Genomic DNA, 26,634 nt, shown 5'->3' with positions numbered 1-26,634 from the left:
ACTTAAAATGTACTGGAGGAGATGCTATTTGGAGGCACCCCGTGGTGTACCCTCTTCTATTGTCAGTAATCACCCCTCATTTATTTGCTCTTATTGGTTTAGAATTTGCTGTCGGGTTTCCCTAAAATGAAGCCCATCAGGAAAGATCCAATTCCATATGGGCCTAGATGGGTGCTGGGGTTGGTACCCTGAGGCAGCAGCAGCAGATGAGGGAAAGGGCCTTTCCGTAAGAGCCCTTGACCATGGGTGCACTGGTCACCTCTTGGCACACCTTCCCTGACTATCTCCGCAGCTATGGCCACCACAGCCTTCCCAGTTTCTGCTCACCATGTGTCTGCTGCCTCAATCTGTCCCCTGAGTCCTGATCCATTCTTTTGGCTGCCTTTAGGACAGCTCCTCCTGGTTGCTGCCCGGATTTCTCCCTACACTGGTGCTCCACTCCTGTACTTCTGGAAACTTCAGTTTCCTCCTCTGCCATGCCCCAGAGCCGGTGCCTACTCTTGGGCAACTGGAAGATGACACCAGCCTGGCAATGTCAGTGCTGGGAGTGAGAGAAGAGGTCCAAGGTTGGCGTAAACACAGAGCAGCGACAGAACCTCCAGGGTCGGAGCTGTGAGGAGCAACCACAAAGAGCACAGAGCAGGGAGGAGCCACTGACCAGGAGGCCTGGGAGGCTGAATAGGCCTTTCATTCTTTTTTTTTAAAGATTTTATTTATTTATTTGACAGAGAAAGAGATAGTGAGAGCAGGAACACAAGCAAGGGGAGTGGGAGAGGGAGAAGCAGGCTTCCCGCAGAGCAGGGAGCCCCATGCGGGGCTCGATCCCAGGAACCCGGGATCACAACCCGAGCCGAAGGCAGACGCCCAACGACTGAGCCACCCAGGTGCCCCTGAATAGGCCTTTCTAGAAGGGAAAGCATATTAGTTTTCTATGGCTGCTATAACCCAGTTACCACAAACTCAGCGGCTTAAAACAGTGCACATTTATTCTCTAACAGTTCTGAAAGCCAGAAATGCAAAATCAGTTTCACCAGGCTGAAACCAAGGGGTTGGCAGGGCCACGCTCCTTCCAGATCTTTGAGGATAATCTGCCCGTCACCCTTTCCAGCTCTAGAGCTGCATTCCTTGGCTCATGGCCCCTTCCTCCATCCGCCTCCAAAGTTGACAGGGTAGTAACTTTAAATCTCTCTACTTCCATCCTCATATTGCTTTCTGTCCTCCATCTATAATCCCTCTTATAAGAACACCTGTGGATTGTAAAAACCAGGATAATCTCCTCATTTTAAAATCCTTAATCACATCCGCAGAGTCTTTGCCATATAAAGTGGCATTCATGGGTTCCAGGAATTAGCATGTGGACATCTCAGGGAGACCCACTGCTCAGCCTATGGCAGAAGGCAACTGAGCAAAGAGGTTCAGATCACGGGCTCTGAAGTCACTTCTGGGGCCTGAATCTCAGCCTTACCACTTGCCCCCTGTGTGGACTTGGGCAAGTTGCTACATCTCTCTGATACTCTGTTTCCTCATCTATAAAATGGAAACAGTGCCTAGCTCCAGACGAGAACGTAGTAAGCATGTAAGCACACAGTAGGCAGAGAGAACTCCATGAGCCAGAGCCTGGGAGGACTCTTGTGTAAGAGGGAGGGAGGAAGGGCAGGACGGGGGGGCAGGGCAGGCTGGGCTGGAGGGCTGGAGGGCGGTGGACTTGGGCACCATCCCAGGGAAGTGTGTGCGTGTGTGTGTGTGTGTGTGTGTGCGCGCGCGCGCGTGTGTGAGCACAAGCGCATGATGTGTGCTCTGTGCTCTGTCCTGCAGGTCATGAACAGGGGACACAGAAAGTGTTTAAACAGGGCAGTTTGGGGTTTTGTTTTGTCTTATTAAGATATAATTCACATATCATGAAATTCACCATTTTAAAGCGTATACAATTCAGTGGCTTTTAGCATATTCACAAGGTTGTGGAACCATTACCATTATCCCATTCTAGAACATTTTCATCACCCCATAAAGAAACCCCATACCCATTAGCAGCCATTCCCCCTCCTCCAAGGCAGGGCCGGGTTTTTTTGGAGCATCTTAAAGTTCTCGGCAATCTCCCACTCCAGGCTTGAACCCAGGGAGAAGACAGAGGTGCCCTGCAGCACTGAGCTGTGGGTTGGGAGCACCAGCCATGGGACCAGGCCAGCCTGGGATTGTCTCTCTCCTCAGCCTCTCCCAGCTTCCTCACTGTATCCTGGGAGGCAGGATAACCCACCGCACAAGGCTGAGGAGGGCCAAGGTGTGGGAGCTCAGGGCTCACTTGGTATCAACACAGTTAGCATTTTTATTTCTGGACCTGGTCACTCGGTTCCAGAGTCTCCTTCCCTGCCCCCTGGGACTTGCCCCTGGCCAGAATTTTCCTAACAGGTCAAGGGGGCAGCTCTCCTGGCTTCACTCCCAATACACAGCAATTGAGGGCTCCTGCCCACAGGAGGCAGTCGGCCATGAGGCTGATGGAGGCAGGTGGGAGGCATTTGAGGTTGAGTCCAGAGAGGTCAGAGAAGAGGGACTTTTTAAGGCCTGAGCAGCCCTGAGTCTCCCCTACCAATCCAGCCATTGTCTGGGTGGTTCTGACCTGGCCAGGAGATAAGGAACCAAAAGGGGCTTCTTCAGTGCTCCCACGCTGCACCATGCCACGGGATCAGTGCTGCTGGCTGCTCGGAGGATCCCAGGTCCTGCATGGTCAGGGCTGTCTGGCTTAGCCTAGAGGCAGCTGAGGCAGGAGGAACGGCCATCTGGTGAGGCGAGGGACAGTGGTCAGAACATTGCTGAGCCGGCTAAAGCTTCCCCTGGCAGTGACAAGGGCTTCTGGGATCAATTAGCAGAACCACCCTAACAGGGCTCGCAGCCCCTGATGCGAGCTCCACAGGCACGTGTCATCGATCGGAGCCTCTGACAGCTTTGGGAGCCGGGAGGTGAAGCCAGAGGCCGCTGCTTGCTCTCGCTCTCAGCTCTCGCCTTTCTCTTTCTCGTGTGCCTGGGCCTCCAACCACTCCACATGGAGCCTGCCCCCTCCCGTCTGCCTCGCCGGTGCCAGACTTCCAGACCCTGCACGTTCATGGCCTCACCTCTCCTGGTACGGATGGAGCACCATATCTGTTTCAATTTTCACTTATATAAAATGGATCACGTGCTAGAGATCACTTTCTGGAAACTGGAAAATAAAATCATTCTTCCTCTTTCAGTAAGAACGGGCACTAAATCGCCAGCAAAGGAAAAAGTTCACTTATTCTTTTTTTTAAGATTTTATTTATTTATTTGACAGAGAGAGACACAGCGAGAGAGGGAACACAAGCAGGGGGAGTGGGAGAGGGAGAAGCAGGCTTCCCGCTGAGCAGGGAGCCCGATGCGGGGCTCGATCCCAGGACCCTGGGATCATGACCTGAGCCGAAGGCAGACGCTTAACGACTGAGCCACCCAGGCGCCCCAAGTTCACTTATTCTTTAAACAAATGGCTCTTGAGCCCCTCGTATGAGTCAAGCACAAGGAGAAACACACAGCATCTTCACCATGCTCAGGAAGTTCGGAGTCTGCTGGGGGAGATGGCTGTGTGTGAACCGATTCAACTCAAGGAGGTCGGAGCAGTGAGAAATGGATGAACTGCTTGGTGGGGGAGGAGGGTTGAAGGAAGGCCTCATAGAGGAAGTGGCATTTGAGCAGGAATTCCTCAGGCAAGGAATGGGGTGAAGGGCCTTGGGACAGAGAAAATAGGAGGAGCACAAGTTCAGAGGTGGTGAGCTTGGCATCTCGGTGAACTGCAGCTGTGGGTGGGAGCGTGGATGGGGCTTGGGGTGCCTGGGCCAGTGGGAGCTGGTCAGAAACAAGGCTGATGGACTCCATGAGGACAGAAGCATCTGTCTCTTATCCCAGTCTCAGCACAGGCACTGGCACAAAGTTGGAGTTGGACGAGTGTTAAAACAATGAAAGGGTTGTAAGACCCCTAAGTACAGGGCTGAGGAGTCAAGGTTCCACCCTGTGGACAGTGGAAGCCACTGTGAGGTTTTGCACGGGGTGTGAGGTAGGGGTCCAGCTTCATCCTTTCGCATGGGAATGTCCATATCTCCCAGCACTAAAAAGCCTGTTTTTGCCCCTATTGCATTATCTTGGCCCCTTTGTTGAAATGAATAAATGTGAGGGACTACAGGGTTTTGAGAGGGGAGAGGCATGGTCAGCTCTGTGCTATTGAAAGATCAGTTTGGTGGCAGAGACTGGGAAGTGACAGAAGGAGAAGGGGTTGAAGGGAGACTAGATGGGTGGGCTGGACCCAGGAAGGAGGGGGAATTGGGGAGAACAGCTGTCCCCTGATCAGCCTGGGGCTCCTGTGGGGAGCTGTGCCCTGAACCGAGGCCATGAGCTCAGCCAGCCTGGGCCACCCAGGCCTGCCTGTGGCACTCACCAGGGAATCAGAATGGGGTGGGCGAAGGGGCACAGAGAAAAAACCTGTGCTCCTCAGGCCCTCAAGGTCCACAGAGTGGTAAACTTAAATCCTCTCCAGATACAGCCATTGGAAGGAGGTTTTCAGGTAACGAAAGGGTTGTAAATGCAAAACATTGCCAATTACAGCAGCATTATCCTGGATTAGAAAGTTTCCAAGAGGCGGCTCACACCTCTAGGCGTGTTGTGCCCGGAAATTTCCAGGGGAGGCTAGGGATCCAAATGTCTAGGCTGCCTGAAGCCAGGCCCCACAGTGTGTGCTGTCTGCTGGGTGGGCCCAGCTCCACCAACCTCTACAGACCTGCCTTCATTTCCCCGCCAAAGATAGACTGACTGTGGGGAAGAACGACCCCCGCCCCACCCCCTACAATTCTGAGCAATGTAAGGCTAACAGTGTATCTTTGGCAGAAATTTGTCCCTTCAAGGACTTCCCCAGCCCTGGGGGCACTGAGTCTATCTAAGACACTTTGTGCAAACCCCTCCCCGCTTCATCTGACCCATGGAGTCCGAAAGACCACACACGGTGAAAGCAGCCCAGTGCTGCCCTTTCTGGGCTATATGACCTTCAGCCCCTCTCTCTCAATCATAGTTTCTGCTTTGGTAAGTTGGGGAGAGAAGCCCCCCACCAACACTTTGCAGGGTGTTTTCAGGATTAAATGAGAGAGTGCAGATAGAAGCCTTGAAGAATGGAAACAGTACACACTCCGTGCGTGACTACTTGGCAGTGTCTGCTAAAATAGTAAATGTCCACACCCTGGGCCCCAGCGAGTCCTTTTCGTCATTTCCCACGGAGAAAGTTCTGCAAATTATGTCCAAGGATATTCCCTACAGCACCTTCTGTGAGGCTGGAAATTGTAAACAACCAAAAAGGCCATTTATAGGGCCCTGGTTAAATTAGGATCCATGGGTACTGTGAAATCCTTTGCTGTAATTAAGGAGTCTGGCAGCTTCTGTGCGCTGTCACCGGCAGATCCCCACCACGTGGGGCTGCATGAACAAAGCAAGCACAAACAACACCTACAGAATGATCCCATTTAAGCTTTCAGAACCCCGCACAAGCACTATAAATTGTCTATGTTCAGATATATGCATATATGTATGTGGATGCAATGAAAACAGCCTGAAAAAAAAAAACCACACCCCAATGACCCAGGGGTCGCCCCGGGAGGGGCCTGGGATGGAGACTGCGACTGGCAGGAGCATCAGAGGGAATTTTACCGTCTGTGTAGCCCGCTTAGATAAACACACAAAATGCCAAGAGCAGAGAGTAAGGGCCTGACCGGCTGGTGGTCAAGGCTCACAGGCCAAAATTAGGACCGCAGGTCAAGGAAGGAGCCTAGCAAGGAAGGGGGCCCAGCGCCTCCTGCTGGTGCCCCCGACTCGTGGAGTCTGAATCTGGGTGTGAGGACGCCCCTCAGGTGGGTAAGTGATGTCCCCTGGCCTTGTCAGCCTGGTTGGGCTGGGGCCACGGCCCACCTCTCCTGGGTGAGCGGTCTGCCAAGGAAACTATTGAGCTACATAAAAATCCATCCTGGAAATCCCAGAGGCATTCTTAGAATGAGTGCGCCTTTAAATTAGAACGTTAAAAAAAAAAAAAAAAAAAAAAGGCAGAGTTGCCCATAGCTTGATTTCAGGCTCGTGAGGGCTGGTGGCCAAAACGCGGTGGCTGTGCTGGGCCGTGGCCCCCAGGCCATGGTCCCGCAGTACTCGCTGTGTCGGGGAACCCCAGCCCCACCGAGGTTCTGTGTGGAACCGCACGTGTTCCCATGGAAACTCTGCTTCGCAGAATCCTCTGGAAATTGTTGCTGAGGAGGGGCCGCCGCTTCCCACACCTATTTTGTGTTCCTGGGTTTGGTTTCCAGGGATGATTTTTCTCAAGCAAGCACCGAGAGGAGCAGGGGCAGAGCGGGGGCGGGGCTGGAGGCTGAAGACGGAGGGAAGGGGCAGCGCGGGCCATTGCTGAGTGGCTGCCCCAGAGAGGCCTTCGGAGGTGGAGGGTGTCAGGAGTAGCTGAACCGTTTCAGACGCCCAAGGCTCTGCAGGGGGTGACCTGGGAGGGCAGGCAGGCTCTGCTGAGAGCCAGTAGGAAATCCCTATCTGAGCCAGGAAGGCCAGATTGAGACCCTGACAGGCCTGACTGCCCCTCTGAAGGGGTGCCTTGGGGCAGGGTCTGGGTGGGAAGAAGCGGTGCCCGGGGCCTGGCCCTCAGGGGGGGGGGGGCAAGGGGGGGGGCTTCTGCCCACCCTAGGCCCGGGATCCACCCTCAGGATGCTGCCATCCACCCTTCGGGTCTGAGGCTCCCCTCACCCGGGTCTGACCTGTTCCCCCTCAGATCCCCCTCCCTGTGGGGGTGACAGAGCCTGGGACCCCATCCCCGGAGGGACACCTGCTCCTTGTTTAGCGGACCCCCCTCCACACTGTTCTGCGATGGCCTGTTTTTCCTGGAGGATGAGTGGAGAGGAAAATGCACACCCTCTGAGCCTCTGTAGGAGCAGAGTTCCCCATCTGTCCTCTCTGAGCCACACTGAGTGGTCTTGTCACTGCAGCCGAGGCTCAGGAGGTCATGGCTGCTGGGAGGTGGAGCTGGGGTTCAAGAGAGGCCAGCAGCCACCCAGCCCCAAGGGGCTCCCAAGTACGGTTCTTCCCTCCTCCGCCCGTTCAGAGTCCAGAGTCCACACTAGCCTGTCCTCAAGGAGTTCAATGGGAAGCCCTCTCCATCCCCTCCTCCTCCCTTACTACCACCTGCACCCCCTGCAGGAATCTGCCACCCCTTGCCCCTGCACCAGCCCATCGGGCTCTCAGTCCTGCAGGTGAAGGGACAGGTGCTGTCTTCCTTGCTCCACACTGGGAGTCCCAGGATGTTCTTACCCCACCCTTCCACCTTGACCCTCCTCCTCCTCCCTGCCTCTCTGCCTGCTCCTTGGAGACCTCAGCACCCTCCCAGTCTTGCCCCCAACCAGACTTGGCCACTATGTTGGCAATGGCTGTGGGTACAGAAGGGGGACAGGTTGGTTCTGAAGGGCCTCACAGGCCGTGGGGAGGAGCTAGGATTTTGTTCCCAGTGAGGTGGGAACTGTAGAGCACGGGGAGGGATGTGATCCCATGCAGGTGGTTTTTTTTTTTTAAGATTTTTATTTATTTCAGAGAGAGAGAGAGAGCATGAGCAGGGAGGAGGGGCAGAGGCAGAGGGAGAAGCAGGCTTCCCGCCGAGCAGGGAGCCCGATGTGGGACTCGATCCCAGGACCCCGGGATCATGACCTGAGCCGAAGGCAGACGCTTAGCTGGCTGAGCTACCCAGGCGCCCACAGGTTGTTTTTTTTTTAAGATTTATTTATTTATTTGAGAGAGAGAGCGAGTGCATGGGAGAAGGGCAGAGAGGGAGAGGGAGAGAGAAACTTTAGCAGACTCCATGCTGAGCGTACAACCCAATGGGGGGCTTGATCCCACGACCCTGAGATCAAAACCCTGAGATCATGACCCCGAGATCATGACCTGAGCCGAAACCAAGAGTCAGACGCTTAACCGCTTAACCGACTACGCCACCCAGGCGCCCTGATCCCATAAATGTTTTATCTGGATGCCCACAAACTGGTGGCCTGGTACTGCTCAGGGCCAGAGTCGGGGCCCCTCATTGTCCCTGGACATGTTTTGTGCGCAAGGGCCCCTCAAGGACCTCTGGGGCAGCCTGGGGGTGGGAGGGAGGATTTTACAAATGAGATAGTAGAAAGCAGCAGGGATGGGAGAGAGCAGGGGAGGGAAGGAGCAGAGCCCCACAGCCTGGGTGATTCCCCACCCTCAGCCCGTCTGCCTGTGAAATGGGTTCCAGCAGGGCTGCTGAGAGGGAGAAATGAGCACTTGAAGCCGCAGAAATGGTTCTGTTCAAGCATCGAGGGGCCGCCATCTGCCTAGGGCCTGAGCTCCAGCAACACCAAGGAGCCTTCCACGGGTCGGAGGCGCCCCAGGCACCAAGCCCTGCAGCCAGACTGTGTGAGGGAGGAGGGGGTCCTCAAAGCCCTGGGCCAGGCGCACAAGGCCGATCAAGAGAGGAGGGGGTTGGGGTCCAGGTAGGCCAGACTGGGGCTCTGGGGGACTGGGCCTCAGTGGGGGGAAGGAGGAGCAGCTGAGGCCTGGAGGATGGTAGCAGAGGTGACAAAGCAGTGAGTGCAGATGGCCAGGCTGATGGGAAACAACCTTGGGGTTCTTGTTGGGGGATGGAGAGCTTCAGGAGGTTCAGCCCGTCAGCTCAGCGTCTCCCCATTCCCTGCCCCAAACATGCCAGGTCTCCTCCCTTGCCCTCCAGTTTCCAGGCCCCTAGCCTGATGTCCTCCACTCAGACACCTCCCTGGCCCCTAGCTTCATCCTCGAGCCCAGCCCAGCCTCTGCACAGCTCCCGTCTCGCCCACAACCCCTGCCTACCCCTCCTAGCACCCTGCTCCACCTTGCATGGCTGCCTTGTGCCTTCGACCCAGCCGGGCAGGGGCCATTTTTGTAATTGTTCCTTTCTGTGCTCACTCACTGCCGGGAACCTCCTGAGGAGCTCGTGGCTGGTCTTACAGTCTGTGGTACAGGCTGGTGCCGAGAGAGCCTGTGGATCTTGAGAGAGTGAGGAGGGCTTGGGGAGGGGTGGTGTCCGAGAGAGCCCATGGAGACTGGAGGATGGGCTGGCAGGCTGAGGGAAGAGCCTGGGCAAAAGCCAGATGCAAGATGCTCAGTGGGTGTGGCTAGGGCACAGAATGGGGGGTAAGGGGCAGACCCAAGGCCGGGAACACCTTGAATGTGGGGGCAAGGTGATGGGGCACCCCGGGGGCCTCGCTCCTGGTGTGGGGCCAGTCCTGTGGAGGGAGGGGCTGCCGTGGGGCCTTGGATCTATGGGCCAGTGGAGCTCGTCCTAGAGGTTTTCATAGACCATGTTAAATTTGCTGTCATCTGTAAATCCGTGCAATTTCTCCTGGGAAAAGAAAGAAAAGAAAGAAGGAAGGAAGAAAGAGAAAAACAATAGGAAGAGAACAAAGTTGCACTAATTTAGTTTTAGTCAGAGGCCAACAGACAGCTCCCTGCACGGCTTTGACAGGGAGGCCTGTCCTTGTCCCCAAGGCCACCCCGCCAACCTCTTCTCTCTCTATTCCGCCCACCTTGCTCCCTGCCCCCCAGCGCCTTGGGCCTCCCCACAAGCTCTTCCCTCTGTCTGGGGGGCTCCCCCACCCCCACCTGCTCCCCAACTACCTCCTACTCACCCTGCAGAGTTTGGCTCAGTGTCCCTGGGAGCCCCCTCCCCTAGCCCTAGTCGGGTGCCTCTCTGCAGCACAGCCCTCACAGGGGGCTGCAAATGCCTCTGTTTGTTGGGTCAGCGCCTGTTCTTGCAGACCCAAGGCTCCCGGAGGGCAGGGCCACATCCAGCCATCCTGGCCAGCCCCACAGGACTTGGCACAGGGCGGACACTGCCTAGGACGGCCCAGACATCCTTGGGGGTCTCAGCATGGGGAAGCCCTGTTTCCAGTCAGGGCCAAGTTCAGGGCTGAGTATAGAAAGGGCTTTGAGAAGAGGAGAGTCCACAATGTCATCCTGGGTCCCCTGGGCTGGGGAAGGCCAAGTACCAGCCCCCTCACTTCCTGACGCCTCTTCCAAGGTGTCCGTGGACCCACCCACCAGCCGTGGGCTCCTGTACCAGCTTGCTAACCCCTTGCACTTTATGGTGCCCAAAGCTCTGGTGCAGACATTACTTAAGCCGGAACTCATTTGAATTCAGGGCAGCTGGTTTTGCAGGAAAGTGTCACTCATCCCCTTAACAGATGAGCAAACTGAGGTTCAAGAGGGAATCACAATCAGGTGATATGCCTTGGCCCCCATCTTGATGAGAACAGAGGCCGGACCGGGCCAGCCCAGACTCTAGCTTCCACCTCTAGCCAGTGTCAGCCTGGGGACAGCTAGAAGCCTCACAACACCCCCTGCCTGGTTGGCCGGTGTAGACACTGCTCACCCTGCAGAAGCGCCTACTGGTCCCAGGACATTTAACCTTCCTGGCAAATCTCTGAGCGGAGTGCAGTTACAGAGGGAACTCAGGCTCAGAGGGGAGCCCCCTGGCTGGGGTTGCACAGCTAGGAAGGGACAGAGCAGGGTTTCAGACTCTCCAGTCCTCCTAACCGCTGGGCCGCCTGTCTAGGGGAGAGGGCTCGGACTCAGCCGCAGATGGCTCACTCCTGTGGTCCTATTTACCCCCATTTTACAGACGAGGAGAAGGGGCGGATGGAGTCAGAGGAGGAGCCAGGCATGCTGGCCGCCGCCCGCCCCCCCCCCCCCCCCCCCCCCCCCCCCGCCCCGCATACCTGGGAGAGGAGGCTCTGGGTGGTTGGCAGGCTGCTCTGGGTGGTTGGCAGGCTGCTGGCCTCGTTCTGGATGCAGGAGTAGATTTCAGTGTCTCTGTGCTGTAGGGCCTGTGGGAGAGGGCGAGGGTCAGAGGAAGGTGGACCGAGGGGCAGGGACAGGGTCCCAGCAGCCAGGCCTCCCTGTTCATCACCCCTGCCTGCGAGAGCCCAGGGAACAGTCGGAGCCCTCTGGGCCGCAGCCTGTGAGGGGACGGCCACGTCGCCCCGCCACGTCGCCCCGCCACGTCACGCAGCACCACACCACACCTTGGCACCTGCCCTCCTCTCTCGCAGAGCCACCTTGCCCTGTCCCTGCTCGTTCAAGGCGACTCCCCTCTGCGCCCCCTGTCGCCTGCCTCATACCATCTCGAGGCTCTACTAGAGTCCTGTGCTCAGCCTGGGTGGGCCCTCTCCATCCTTCTACCTGGCAGCAAGAGGAAGAGCCCAGGCCCACTCCCACGGTCCCATTGTCCTTAGGCCACCCATCCTCCCCTCTAGGACTCCTTCGACAGCCCCACCCCGGCCTGTGCCCGCAGATGACTTAGGCACCCACTGGGGTCACACACCTCTCCCATCAAGCTGTACCTGGTTTGCCTCTGGGCCACCAAAATGACAGTTTGCTTGGCACATTCAGACAATGGCCCCATACAAACTATGAGCTCCTTGCCCACCGGATTGCGTGTCTTGGGGCCACGCTCACTCTTGGCCCAGCTATGAGCAGCCTGATCAGAGGCCTCAGGAGGGTAGAAAGAACCAGGCTTTGAAATCAGACAAGACTAAGCTCAGCTCTCAGCTCTGACACCTGCCAGCCCAGGGCGGCCCCTGAACCTCTCTCCATCTCCCCATCTGCGAGATGGGAATAATCATATTTCTCTTGCAGTTTCGAAGCATGATTAAATGAGATATTGTATGTGAAGGGCCCAGCTCAGGGCTTGGTAAATAGTAGGCGTTTAATAACTGCTGAATGATCATCAGTTGAATGATCGTCAAGGGGGAGCCTGATGCTTCCCTCCCCTCTCTGCGGTCACAGCCTGGACCCTCCTTCAGACTCTGTCGGGCACCCGGGTCCCGTGCGAGGAGCAAACGCCGTTCTTTGGAGTTGTCAGAGCAGAGCCACCAACAGCCTAAGCAAGAGGCAGGAACCTTCCCTTCCCGCGTGTACTTGTCATATGGATGCCGGCTGGTTGCCAAGGAGGTGGTTTCCCTGGCAACAGGCAAGCAGGGGTTGCCGAAGCAGGCTGGAGAGACAGGTGGTGCTCTGAGGCAAGGGGAGGGGGTGGGGAGGGGAGGAGGGAGGCGCTGAGAGGTAGCGGTGCATGAAAACCCGTGTAATAAACCATTGGCGCTTGGGAGACCCTCACTTCAAGGGCATCACACACAGAGACAGCTCGGCAGCCCTGGGGATCAGTTCAAGGGGCCCTGAGTCAGAAAGAGGGTGGGTCTTGGGAGAGGGGCTTCTGACCTCCCTCCGGGTGGGGAAGGGAGCAGGACTGCCCTAAGGAGAAGCCCCATCTTCAGTAGAAGACTACGTCCAGGGCCTGCTCTGGCCTATCGGGTCTTCACACCTGCCCGGCGTGCCAGCAAGCCGGGCACGCAGAATAGACATCCCGTTGCTCAGCAGCCCTGCACCCCCACCCCCTGCCCACCTGGACCTGGAGACCTGTATAAGGCAGCCCCTCCAAACTGGACACGTCTGATCACAGAGTGAAGGGAAGAAAGGGCCTTCTCTGACACCTCGGCAGGGAAGCAGATCTGGGGTCCCCCTTCTCCCTCATGTCCGGCTCACATGGGCTGCCTGTCGCACATTAGCCCAGAGAGGCTGGGAGATGTCTCAGGTCACACAGCCTCGTGGTGGTGGAGCCAGGATTGAGACTCGGGCCTCCTGCGCCAGCTCTGCATGCTCCCATGGGGCTGGGCAGTGGCTAGGGGATCTCTGAGCTAGTGAGGAGCACCGGGCCCTGGGACCCCACAGGCCTCTGACCCATGCTGGTGGCTGGCCATGCCGAGGGCGGGAGCAGCTGTGGGGCTAAGGGCAGGGGAGGCTGCAGAGGCTGCGGCCCATTAGCAGCTGCGGAGTGAAGCCTTTGACAGGGCCTGACCTGCTGGGCTGCATTTGCATTCAGGGGGTGACCCGCATCACTGGGCTGTGACATGCCTGGCGGCCTTGTCAACGGGACACCCTCTGAGGCTCTGCACCGGACCTTCCTGGCCTTCCTTGGTGGTGATGGGAACTGCCTCCCTCAGGGTGTGCTTGTTGGGAGAAGACTGCCCTGGCCTCTGAATGGGCTGTGCTGGGCTGTGCTGGGCTGTGCTGGGCTGTGCTGGGCTGGGCTATGGTCTGGGCTGGGCTGGGCTGGGCTGAGCTATGCTCTGGGCTGGGCTGGGCTAGGCTGTGCTGGGCTGGGCTGGGCTGGGCTGTGGTCTGGGCTGGGCTGGGCTGGGCTGTGCTGGGCTGGGCTGTGCTGGGCTGGGCTGTGCTGGGCTATGCTCTGGGTTGGGCTATGCTCTGGGCTGGGCGGAGCTGGGCTGGGCTGGGTGCAGCTGGGCTGGGCTGGGTTGGGCTATGCTCTGGGCTGGGTTAGGGCTCTTTGTCTGGGACCCAGGACCTCCAAGTCCTTTGCCTCCTGCCGCTCCGTGGGGAACAGCACTGACCCAAATGGCTGTCAGCCCTGGCAGAGGTGTGAAGTCAGTGGCGAAGCCTCTGTCTAGCCCAGCTGAAGCCAAAGCTGCAGTCAGCTGCTATGGGCCAAGACCTAATCTGAGGGTTCTAGACATTGGTCCCCCTGTAAGACCCACCCCCCTGCCGTGACCAAGGAAACACAAGAGCTCACTCTCGTGGGCACCCACACACAGAGACTTGTACAAGGCACCCCGGGGGCGGAGGGGTGCAATTTGGGGGTGCTGTTCGGAAAGGAGCGGCACTCAGCAGAGAAGAAGTAGGGTAGGGTCCTGGCATGTCTGAAGGGAGCCACCCGTGGTGGGCACCGGAGTCTGGGAGGCAGGGCTGGGGTAGCCATCCAATGAAGGCTGCTCGTCCCCTGGAGAGCCGGCAGCAGGGAGCCCCTGGAGGCTCCTCAGTGGGAAGCGACCGCACTGGTGGTGTGTCAGTGAGGACCCCCTGCCGCAGTGAGCAGGAATGAGGGCAGCAGGACAGCCAAGGCTGGAGCAGAGTTGAGGGGAGGCATCCAAGTGCCGCTGAGGGAGAGTGACCCCACAAAGCTGTGCCCCACGTGTGCCGTGGGGTGCCCCGGGGTGCCCACCCTGAGCCCAGCACGGAGCCCCACGGAAACCCAGGCATCTGGAAGGTAACAAGGGCCCTCCACATGTCCGTGCGGCCCTTGACTGCTGAGCACCTACCGTGTGAGACAAAGCACAATCACGAAAGTAAGAGGTGGCCATAAGGGCTATGGAGGGACACGAGAAGGAAGACTGGGAGGTTGGGGCCATGGAGGGGGTGCGAAGCTTGCAATTTTAGAGGGGAGCTCAGGAAAGACCTCCTTGTGAGGTGCTGTGGGAGCAGAGCGTGAGGCGTGAGGGAGCGGCCCGTGGACGGCTGCAAACGGCAGAGGGCGCGGCCAACACCAAGGCCCCACGGCGACGGCGATGGCGACGGCATGCCTGCTGCTTGGGGAACAGCAAGGAAGCCAGCAAATGACAGGGGGAGATGGGGCTAGGGTGTGGGGAGCTCGAGAGGTTCTGTTGGGGCTCTGATGTTGACTCTGGTGAGGCGGGGACCTTCAGAGGCCTGCAGCAGCTGTGAGAATGTGCCCCACGGAGCTCCAGCTCCAGGGACCAGGACTGACCAGGGGTCCCAGCTGCTGGGCTCTGGAACCCATCCTCATGGGTGCATGGAGGCCAGAGGCCCTGTGCACAGCGGGGATGCCAGCACAGCCTCCCACCCCAGGAGACAGAGACTCCTCTGCCGTGGGCACTCCTGGGCCTTGCTGAGCCTTCCCTAGACTGCGTGGCATCGAGGCTTCCTCGCTGCCGTCCTTCCCACTTCCCTCACTCAGGACCAGCTCTGCTTTGGTCTGACGGCTCACCCAGCCTTCCCCATTTTCCCTCCTAAGTGCTTTCCCTAAAAAGACAATTTCGGGCTCACCCCAGCTTGGTGGCTGCTTCTCGGAGGACCAGGACTCAGCAAGGGCTCTGAGTGAATGGAATCTGTGCTTGAGCAAAGTCACTCTGGCTGCTGCCCAAGGGCAAGAATAATAATAAGCCGGCTGGGGGACGCCTGGGTGGCTCAGTCGGTTGAGCATCCGACTCTTGGTTTTGGCTCACAACCCTGATCTCAGGGTTGTGAAATTGAACCCCTTATTGGGCTCCATGTTCAGCACAGAGTCTGCTAAAGTTGCCTCTCTCTCTCCCTCTGCCCCTCCCTGCACTCTCCCTCTCAAATAAATAAATAAATCTTAAAAAAAAAATAGGCCAGCTGATCAGAAACCAGTTAGAGGACACCAGGCAGGAAATGGTGGTGGCTCCCACCAGCATTAGCACCGGAGGGGTGTGAAGGGGTGGGGAAGGATATGCTTTGAAACAAGATGTGCTGACAGTTAGGGATAAAGGGAAGGAAATGACAACTTCAAGCACTCAGCCTGAGCAACTAGAAGGATGGAGCAGTCAGTCCCTGCAATGAGGACTATGAGTAGAGGCCCCTGGGTGGGTAAAGAATTGGAGCCTGGTCTGAGAGAGAAGGCGGTGACTCGAATGGAATGACTCTGGTGTTCAGAGGATGTGTCTGGCTAGAGACAAAAATGTGGGAGTTGTCAGAATGTAGATGTTCTCAAGCATTGAGGTAGAATGAGATTCTCCAGGGAGGGAATGAAGATCAAAAAGGAAGGGTCCCAGGACTGGACTCCGATGTTTAGAGGTCAGGTTCCACTGGTTCCTAAGAAAGAACCAGTGGAAGGAAGCTAAGGAGGCCTAGTGGTGAATCGGGGGCGGGGGCATCAGGAGGGTGTGGAATGTTCCGGGAGCAAGTAAAGAAAGTGTGTCAAGGAGGAGAGAGAGCTTGATAGTGTCAGATGCTGCTGATTCATCAAAGAAGACGAGGGCCAGGAACTGACCGTTGGATTTAACAATGTGGAGGTCGATGGTGACCTTGAGAAAGAAGATTTTGATGAATACATGGGCAGAAAGCCTGACTGAGTGGGTCAGAAAGGAGAGAGAAATACTGAAGACTGTTGTGACATTTCTGTTATGAGTCGTGGAGAAAGGGCAGGTCGCCAGAGAGGGATGTGGGCTCAAGAAATACAGGACAGAAGAAACTGTAGCATGTTTGCAAGTTGTAAATGCAATATCCTATTGTTAAGCCCTATTTTACAGATTATGGAACAAAGACTCAGGAAGTTTAAGTAACAGAACCTATGAGCAAAAGAACTAGGCTTTGAACCCCAGTCTGTCTGACCCACTCCAAATCCATGCCCTTTAATAGATCACTTTTAAAAAACAAATTGGATTGGCACAGCTTTTTTTTCATGTCACAATATGTCATGAGCATTTTCCCACATGAATAAAGAATAAAATTTGATATAATTAAAAGGAGAAATAAACAAATCTACAATCATTCGGACAGATTTAACTCACTTCTCTTAACATCTGATGGACAAAAAAAAATCATAATAAGGTAATGAAATATTTTAAACAACATGATGAACAAACTTGACCTAATTGGTGGGTGCCTGGGTGGCTCAGCGGGTTAAGTGTCTGCCTTTGGCTCAGGTCATGATCTCAGGGTCCTGGGATCAAGCCCTGCATCAGCTCCCTGCTCAGCATAGTCTGCTTCTCCCTCTCCCTCTGACCTCTCTCCCCTGCTCGTGCTCTCTCTCTCTCAAATAAATAAAGTCTTAAAGAAAACAAAACTTGACCTAATGGACATACATAGAACACTTAGTCAGCCATGCACAATGCAGATTCTTTGCAAGTGCACACAGAATACAAGCTGGGCCACAAAGCAAGTTTCAAGACTTCAAAGGATTAAAATCATACTGAAATATTTTCTGATCACAGTGGAATTAGCAAGAAATAAGAAAGAACAACGACTAAAAAGTAATTAAACATTTGAAAATGAAGCAAAATACTTTTAAACAACCTATGGGGCAAGGAGGAATTCTCAACAGAAAGTTTAAACTGAAAGATAGTGAAAAGACGATATATCAAAACTTGTGGGATGCAGCTAAAGCTGTACTTAAATGGAAGTTCACAGCCTTTAATGCATAGATTCGAAAAGAAGACAGATTGAAAATCAATGATCTAAGTATCCATCCAAAGAAAGTAGAGGAGGAATGTACAAAAATCCTTTTCCGGAGGCTGGGAACAAGACAAGGATGCCCACTGTCTCCCTTCCTACTCACCATCCCACTGGAGGTCTGAGGCAGTGAGAGAAAGGAAGAAAAAAGAAATAAAAGTATGAGGACAGGAAAAGAAGAAATGAGACTTCCATTATTCATGCGTGTGACATGAATAGACTGAATTCATAGAAAATCCAAAGGGATTTGCAGAGACCTATTAGGATTAATGAATGAATTCAACAAAGTCACTGGATATAAAGTCAATATACGAAAACCAATCATATGTCTACATACCAGCAATAGACAATCAGAAAATAAAAGTGAACTGGGGACATCACCCGTAGCCTCAATCCCTAATACGAGGATCAGTGAGGTAACAGGTGTAGACTCCTACTGCAGTGCCTACATCATAGGCACTCGACAGAGGCTCCTGACGTCATTATCCCTGTCGTTAATGCCATTCTTATCTGCTTCCCTTCACTCCTCTTTTCTGTTCTGAAATCTCTTAAAGCCACCCTGCAACTCTGCAGGGCAGTTGAGCCTCTTCCCCACACTCCAGAGAAGTCTGCCTGAGCCTCAGAGAAGTCTAAACACAGGCGGGGAAGACGTCCCATGCAGGAAGGAGTGAGTCTCTTCCATTAAAAGTGCTCTCGTAGAAGGATATTTATTCGTGTAGAAAGATGTTCGTGAGATACTGTAACATGAACAAAAATAGCTGTACTACTCCAAAAAAAAAAAAAGTGCACGTGAGTGCGTGTAGGGGTCTTTTTGTGTGTATTTACAGAAAAAAGACTGGAAGGTATAGAAGTCAATGTTACTAGTATTTATCCTGGAAGATAGGCTTAGAATGATGGTTATTTTCTTTATATATATGCATATGTATATGTGTATATATAGTATATAGATCTATAGATATATCTATCTATATCATATATATTATATATATGTGTGTGTGTAGGTGTATATATAGAGAGAGAGAGGGAGAGGGAGAGATCTCACGTGTGTGCATGTGTGTGTGTGTGGAGAGAGAGAACTGTTTTTATTCAACAGCTGACACCAGAATTCCTCACAGGGAAAATACCATGAGTTTCTGGGAGAGAAGAGAGAATATGGGGAAATCTGAGGCCACGTGGGAAGCAGTGGCTGGTGGAAATCCCCAGGGCGGAGGGGAAGGCTGTGGCGACATCCCCTTTGCCTCATCCCCATCGGTCCCTATCCTCAGTAAACAGGGTCATATTCTGAATGCCCTCGGTGTGGACTCGAGTTTCGTGTGTGTCTCGGTGGTGGGGACAGGAACGGTGACAGCACGGACAGGCAGAACCCTCGTGCAGGGGCAGCCCTCGAACACGCCCCCGGGGGACCCCGTGGGTCCCCGGCAAGGCTTCGCACCTGCCAGGCGTGGAGCCAAGATCCTAACCTGGTGGCTCTAGAGCTCGAAGAGTTAAGACCCCAGCTGACACCGGGTGGCATTTATTCTTCACTTTCTCTACAATGAGCATATGCTCCTTGCGGAACTAAAACACACAGAACTGAAAAAAGAATGTTCATCACCCTCCAAGCCGCTGGGCAGAGGGGCCGCATGCTGGCTGGTGGGCGGGCTCACACCCAGCACACCAGGCTGAGCCTCCCCCAGGTAAACGGGGAGACAGGTGCAGCGGCAGGAAATGCTTATGACACGACATCCCGGGCCGGGCCATGTCTCTGCTTGAGTTTAAGGATAGAAAACAAGGTCTGCGTGTGGGGGGAGGGGGGTGTGAAGAATTGAGAAACAGTGAGTTCGTTAGGGCTTCTGATGGTGCCTGACCTTTTCCTCTTTCTGTGATTCTTGTTGTTGATTCTTGTTCTGTGATTCTTGTGTAATCAAAACAGGAAGGGGTTGGTGAGCTGGTCAACATCATTCGGTCGGATGAAGGAACTTTCTTCATCCCTCGCTGCCCCTTGTTCCAGAAGTGGAGGGGTGAGCTGGGGACGGGGGGGGCCCCGGGGGCACCTCACAACTACATGCCGGCCGGGGGCCAGGGGCCACACACATGTTCGTCTTCACAGAAATTCCACCACGTGGAAATTCTTGTCCCCAGTTTACAGACAAGGAACACGGCTGGTACGTGACCCAGCCAGGGAACCGGGCCCTGCACCAGACCTGAGACAGGCAGAGGGAGCGCAGGCCCCGAGACTCACCATGTAGACGGATTCGTCCGGAGGCTGCTGCTGGCTGTGGGCGCTCAGGTCCGAGCCCCTCTGTGCGGGGTGCTTCTGAGGAGCCTGCATCCTTTTCTGTGAGGAAAGGAGTCTGTCAGGGCCGGGGATGGGCGGCTCCCACCCCACAGACCCCACCAGGGCAGAGAATGGCAGATTGCCAGGAGGCCCCTCAGCACCTCCTCCCCACCCTCCCCAAGGAAATGTGGCAAATGCCTCCGAGACCCACATCACGCCACTCATCTGCCCGCACAGACCGGAAATGGTAGAGACCGCCACGAGGCCTCGCCCACGGACGCAGTGCCTGGCTCAGGGACACAGGGCCAGGTGCCAGGGTGCCAGGGTCCCCGGCTACGGAGCTGACTGCTGGGGGTGGTCCTGAGCAAGTGCCAGCCAGGCCAGATGTCTGGTCCGCCTCTGCCCCTGCCCCTCTCTGGGCCTCAATTTCTTCAGCAAGGAACCCTCCTCCACGAGACTGTAGCAAGGATTCAGGGAGGTGACGAGGGGATAAGTGCATGGCCCTCAGGTGGCACATGGTGGCCCTTGGCTGACTAACACACCCTTGTCGGCCACCTCTGGTTAGCCGGGTGGTGTGAAGAGGTGGACGCCGGCCCTGCCTTCCTGGAACTGAGGACCTAGTGGGGACACGGATGGCGAACTTTCAGTTTGACTAAAGCACGGTTCACGCACTGACTGACAGGACAGAGCCCCTGGCACACTCTGGGGGACAGATGCCTCACCTGGCAGAAAGGGGTGTTTATTTTTTCTAAGATTTTATTTATTTATTTGAGAGAGAGAGAGGGAACACGAACAGTGGGGAGAGGGAGGAGAAGACCCCCGCTGAGCAGGGAGCCGGATGCGGGGCTCGATCCCAGGACCCTGGGATCATGACCTGAGCCGAAGGCAGACGCTTAACGACTGAACCACCCAGGTGCCCCAGAAAGGAGTGTTTGAAACCTAAAGGCTGAGGAACACCTTTGGCAAGAGAGGGAGGGGAGGCAGAGGGACCAGAGTACCAAGGCCTAAAGGTCTCGAGGAACTTAAAGACAGTCGACGTGGCCAGAGAGAGGGGGAAGCTTCCCGGGTCTGGGGCCGAGCTAACAGCGTGGCCGGTGGAAAGCATCTGAGCGGCTCGCGCGGGAGTGGCCAGGAGGGGCCGGCGTCACAAAGCTCTGCTGGTGGCCGTGGAGGCGGGGGCGCTGGGCCCCTGGGGAGGCACCGGGCTCCGGGCGGCGGGCAGCTCCTTCCGAGGCCGAGGGAGGCCTCCCGGTCCCCCCCCCCACCTTGTGCAGGCACCACACTACCAACCGTGCGGCAACGACAGCCTCGTCTCGGGGCAGGAGCTAATTCAAAATCCTGGCTGCCTGCCCGTCCCCAGCCCGTGTACTCAGGATTAGCTCACAGGCAGAAGCCAGAACCACCCCGGTCGCAGCCCGATCGGGGCTCGGGAGAGGGGGCCTCCCCGGATGCCAGCCGGGGCTCGCTCCGAACGCACTGCCTGCCCTATCTCATGTGCTTCTCGACAAGCCTGCGAGGCGAGTCTTCATGTGGCCTCTGTTCCACACTTGGGGACCAGGAGGCTCAGAAAGCGCAGGAGACTTGCCTGAGGCCACAGAACCAGCCGTGGCAGAGGTAGGATTTGAACCCAGGTCTGTGTGATTCACCAAGATGCTGACCTGACCGTATCTGGAGTTTTCGCCCCTCTGTTTTGTACGAACGTGTGGGTCTCATGGACAGTTAGATAAGTGCTGGCCTCCGTATGGCGCTTCACAGTTTACAAAAACCCCCTGAGACTCGCTCTTAGCGTCATTTAATTCTCTTTATAGCCTGAGGAGGTAGACTTCACAGAGGGGTGAACTGAGGCCTGTCCAGCTAGTCGGATGACTGCCTTTGGGTGGAACCCAGGTGTCCTGTTCCAAATCTAGTGTCCCTCCCCCTCACCACCTGCTTCCTGAGGCGTCTGTCACAGTCAGAGGCCACGGCTCACCTCAAGACAGCTGGGGGGCTGGTGCCTCTCCCTTTGCTGAGCCTGTCGGCCTGGACACTGTCAGGGCTGGTGGGTGTGAGCTCGTGGGCAGGGGCTCTTCTGGACCCTGTGTTGAGCAAGCCAGGCCCAGCCTCGTGGTCCTTCTTCTGACACTGGTGGGGCTGCAGGGAGGTAAGTGCCACTGTGGGGTTGTGGGAAGGAGCGCCATGACTGCCAGGGGGCTGGGGCAGACTTCTGAGGGCCCGCCCTGTCTCCCGAAGATAGGAGAAGAGTCTGAGAAAGTGTCGCAGGCCACGGAGACAAGGCACGGGATCGCGTGGGGGCAGGAATATCACACGTCAGGGACATGCTAAAGGATGGACTGTCAGATAGAAAGAGGCCGATGGGAGTAAAAGGTGAGAGCAGATGAGCCGGGAGGCTGGCGAGCGCACTGCCACAGAAGGCAGGGAGATGAGGCCTGGGCTGTGGCCCACAGGGGCTGCCCCCCTTGAAAAATCAGACGGGTGCATTTTGTTGCAGGGGTGAGGATGCTCCACCCCTTGGAGCCAGCCTTGCCCTCCCTGGGTGCCTTGTTCCCTGCCATCAACATTTGCCCTTCCGATTGTGATTTTCAAATGAATAAACCGATCAGTGTGGCCACCAGCAGCTCAGGAAAACTGTAGAGCCTCAATTTCCCCCTCTGTACAATGGGACCAATACTATCACCTTGCCCACCTCACAACCTGGCCACCTGGGACTCATCTTCCAAGTCTCAGCGCTCACTTAACTAAGCCATGCCTCCCGCAACCATTTAGCATGCGTCAGGCTCCCCCCAGCAAGGGGGGAGACTAAGCCCCTGCCCTCTGGGGCTTAAGTTATGGTGGGGGAAACAGTGACAAACAAGCACAGATGCAGGGAGCAGGGCTGGAGGGGACACGAGTGGGAGCAGGGAGACCTGTATTTGGGTGAGGAGTGAGGGAAGCCCTGGCCTGGGGGATGAGGCAGGGTAGAAGGGGCTGGATCCTAGACAGGCTGTGTGCAGGGCTTGCTGTGGGGGAAGACGGAGGAGCCAAGCACAGCTCTAAGGCTTTTGGCCTGAGCATCTGGGGACATGGCACCATCTGCCTAGGCAGGGCAGACTTGGATGCTATGGAGTGGTGCCAGGGACAGTGAGTGCCAATGCCCGTGGGCCTCACATGGTGGACGTGGTCTGGGGCTCAGGGAGGGGCCCGGGCAGCGTCAGGGGTGAGGACCATCACCCCAGGAGCAGAGCAATCACCGGGGAGTGTACAGAGTGGGGAGTGCTCTGAGGAAGGGGCCTGAGATTGCAATGAGCAGAGGCCGCGAAGATGCAGGTGATCAGCACAGGGCTGCCCAGGGGTCCAGGAAACAAGGGAAGAAGTGTGCAGGGGAGGAAGGTACCCTTAGGGGATGAGGATGGACCAGCCATCAAAGTCAGAGGCTGCCTGCTCTGGGAAGCCAACTTTGATCCATCCCCAAGCTGGGGGGGCAGGTGGGGAGCCCTCTGGCCTGCTCTCATGGCAGGAATCGTCTGCCTTTTCTGGGCCAGTAGCTCCCGGCTTCCATTCATTTATCCGCAGCTGCCTGGGCTCCTAGGGTCCTCCGTGCCTCCTCCTCCCTGGTCTTCTCGTCTTGGCCCCCATGGCCTGGTCGCTGGCTGGGGGCCCCCCTGCGTGCTCTGTTCCTGCACTCAGTTCACACCAAGCTGGCCTGCGAGGGAAGGGCCACAGGGGCCCGCCCAACTCTGGAGCGGCATCCACAGGGTCCGCATCCCAAATTTGGATCCAGTTCCAGGGAGCTCTGGGGACTTCTCTGGCCTCTGGCCTTCTGAGTTCTCTCTCCTTCAAGGCCAGGCTCCTGCCCCAGCCCTCCCTCCTCCACGTGCAGGGAGGGAAGACAGGAAGCGTCTATGCACTGCACTCCCACTGTGGGTCAGGCATCCAGCTGGTGCCTCCCAAATGCTGTCTCTTCCCCCCGCTTTCCAGGTGAGGGGTGAAATCCATCCTTAGCCCCATTTCTGGAGGAGGAGAGCAAGGCTCAGAGAGGGCTGTAGCTTGATGAGAGGGCAGGGGCTGCATCTGTCTTGCTTTCCACTGTGTCTGGAACTTAGCCCGGCGCCTGGCATGCACTAGAGACTCAGGAGCTATTCCTGGAAGGAGAGAGGCTAGGAGCCGTTGAAGCTGTGCAGCAGGGGGAGGGGCCAGGCTCGGAAGTCAGGCCGGGCTGAGTGTTATCCCCTCCTCTCCTCCTCCCCAGACTTTACTGAGCACCTACTCTGCGCCGGGTGCCTCCCTGACCTTGCGGGACCCCGAGATCCAGCCATTACAATCCTGTTTTTGCAGAGCAGCTGCTGAAGTGAAGGCTCAGGGTCAAGGTCTTGACCTGACCCGGTTCTGCCCCTCACCTGCTATGCTTCATACCCACGGGAGGCACCTGCGCCTTCACTCGTACAAGCCTGGTGTGGGGGTCCACAGCCCGAGTGTCCTTCACCACCTCTGCCTGACGCACAGTCTCCGTGTCCACACCCAAGTCCCACTAGATGCTCAGTAGTCGCTGAGTGACAAACAAGTCAAGAGCCGTCCTACCGGGGCACCTGGGTGGCTCAGTCGGTTAGGTGTCTGCCTTTGGCTCGGGTCATGATCTCAGGGTCCTGGGATCGAGCCCCATGTTGGGCTCCCTGCTCAGCGGGGAGTCTGTTTCTCCCTCTGTCTCTGCGGCTCCCCCTGCTTGTGCTCTCTCCCTCTCTCTCGCAAATAAATAAATCAATAAAATCTTAAAAAAAAAAAAAAAAGAGCCGTCCTACCTGCTACCGTCACGGGAAGAGCACCAGAGGTGGGGGAAGAAATATATTGGGGATGAGAGCCAAGCTGGGCATACAGTAGGTGCTCAGCACATGTTGGTTGATGGAGGGAAAGTGGGCCTACTGGCGGGTGGGTCTCTGTCCTAAACCTGGGATTCAAGGGAGGCCCAGTGGAGGGTTTCCCATCATCTTCTTGTCTTCACTGCTCAGTCGTCCCCGTGACCAGGCCAGAGGCAGGGGGCCAAGGTCCCCCCGGGACCTCATAGCAGTGCCTGCTCCTTGGGCGGAGCAGAGTGGACTCCCTCTGTGGTTTCTCAGCAGAATGAGCCAAATTAGGAACCGGTCACTCCAGGGTCACACCCCACATCTGCGGTGTCCCAAGGCGGATCACAGGACAGAAGAGGAACTAGAGGGGTGGCTGAGGCTGTCACCAGGCTCCAGCTCACAGATGGCAGGAAAGGCAGCCTCCAGAGTTTTATGGCAAATCAAGTGGCCATCTTCACCTTCTTTTATCACCTTGGAGCCTTTTCTGGAAGAGTGATTATGTCTGCAGCCTGAGGCAAGGTGGGAAACTGAGGCCCAGGTCCAAGTCCCAGGCCTGCCGTGTACTAGTCATGTGGCTCAGGCAAGTCCTTCCTCCCGCTGACCTTGGGCTGCCTCTCCCATTCTTCCATCCCACAAGGGGTCTGCCAGACACTCACCTCAGTGGGTCCTGACCTGGAGGCGCCCAGGCTGAGTCGCTCCCTTGTAAGCAGGGGGCTCTAGCAGACTGTGTCACCTCCTCAGCAAATCTCACCAGCTCCACCTTCAGCCTCTAACCTGCCTTGCTCACCACTTCCCCAGAAGTGCTGTGCCTCGGTCACCTCTGCCTGGACTAATGCAGTAGCCCCTCACAGAGTCTCCCCCTGCTTCTCACAGGTGCCGGAGGGTCCATCGGGATCAATCTGATCCTGTCCCATGTCTCCGCACGCCCTGCAGGGCCTCCCCGCTCACTTAGAGTAAATCCAGTCAATGCTCCCTGAGCTCAGGCCACACCACCCACCTGGGGTCTCCCTGCAGTTCCTGCCTCAGAGCACCCACACCTGCTGTTCCCCTGCTGGACACACCCTTCCTAACGTCTGCCCGTCCCCCTTCCTTCCAGGTGCGGTGTGGGGAGGCCCTCCCTGACTCTATTAAAACCTGCAAGCTCCCTCATTCCCACACTCAGTACTCTCTTCGCTTTGCTGTATTTTCCCCCAACCCTTATCACATCCGTTATGCTACTACTTATTTATATGTTTGTTTATGGTCTGTCTCCCCTCAGCTGGAATACAAATTTGACGAAGGCAGGGATTTCTTGGGGATCCATTTTAGTCATTGCTATAGCCCTGGGGCCTTAACAGGACCTGGAATTCAGTAGGTGCTCAATATGGGTTGAATGAGTCAACACATGAAATCCCATCTCAGGGGGCCCTTCCCTGGGAGTGGATAGGGACCGGCCCTTTGGGTGCGGGGGCTGAGCCTCTCTTGACCCAAGGAACCCCCATGGTGGTGCAGAGCCCTCTTCCCACACTCAGGGCCTTTGCTGACTGAGCTGCTCCCCAGGCTCGGCCCCTATGGCTGCCAAAGAGCAGAGGAGCTCTTGGTCCCTAGATGGTGGGGAGCACTGGCCCGGGCTGTTCCGATTGAGGCTTTCAAGGAGCCAGGACAGGGGTCCAAATTGCAGCCTGGGGCCCTGACAGCCATCTTTGCCCCCCCGAACTGGCAGAACCTGACACCCACTGGGTAATGCATTCTTCTGCCCAACAAACATCTACTGAGCACCCCCCATGCCTGGGCATGCACAGAGCACGGAAACAAGCTCACCTCGGCCTCTGTCTTCAGGGCACTTACTGCCTGGCAGGGGGGGCAGGCATCGAACCACCACCCACAGGGCTGGTGACAACGAGAGTGACAAGAGCCCAGTGGGGAAACAACCCTCCCTGTGTTGGTCCCATTGCAGCCCGAGCAGGAGTTGGCCTGGTGCCAAGCTGGACCAAACTGCCCCATCCACCTGCACTCCAGCCCTGACTCTGCCATGTGACCCTGGGCAAGTCACCACCTCTCTGGGCCTCGCTTTCCAGAGTTGTAAAATGGAAAGAAACGTCCCTCGCAGAGTTACAGTGGGACACAGAGGAGAGCATGGGGCAGGGTGCCTGGTAGACAGTGGCTCTTAGGAAACACTTCGTCCTCCCATCTGGGGTGCTGGGGATCCAGAAAACCAGGATGGTGCCTCCTAATCCAAAGAGCTAGAAATGGGGCTTGAGCCTTGCACCGAAATACTCAGGAGGACCCGTGGCCTGGAAAAGGCTGACGGGCCCTGGTTTCGTGCAAGATCCACAGGACCCGGTGGTGGCAAGCTAGCCTATAGGGGTGGGTGAGGGAGGGGTCCTGGTGCAGGGAGGCCACGAGGAAGACCCCCTCACCGAGGCCGACTGCGACGCTGTGCAGGGCAGGCAGACGGCCCCTCCACTCCTTGGGAGGCACCCGAAGCCACAGTGAATGGGC

General features: G+C 56.4%; 1 protein-coding gene across 1 annotated transcript in view; it reads right to left on the bottom strand.

Moving 5' to 3' along the window:
* Positions 1–7,956: 7,956 nt before the first annotated feature.
* Positions 7,957–26,634, bottom strand: part of NFAM1 (NFAT activating protein with ITAM motif 1) — a 35,961-nt gene continuing 17,283 nt past the window's right edge. Inside the window, exons 4-6 of the mRNA XM_021687764.1 lie at positions 19,304–19,399; positions 10,797–10,904; positions 7,957–9,421 (exon numbers count right to left, since the gene is read on the bottom strand). Coding sequence (XP_021543439.1) covers positions 9,362–9,421; positions 10,797–10,904; positions 19,304–19,399 — 264 coding nt within the window. The 3' untranslated portion in view covers positions 7,957–9,361. The remainder of the gene's footprint in view (positions 9,422–10,796; positions 10,905–19,303; positions 19,400–26,634) is intronic.

Source organism: Neomonachus schauinslandi, chromosome 5, assembly GCF_002201575.2.
Source record: "Neomonachus schauinslandi chromosome 5, ASM220157v2, whole genome shotgun sequence".
NCBI lineage: Eukaryota > Metazoa > Chordata > Mammalia > Carnivora > Phocidae > Neomonachus > Neomonachus schauinslandi.
The sequence above is the reverse complement of the archived record's forward strand: the minus strand, read 5'-3'. Positions and strand labels throughout refer to the sequence as shown.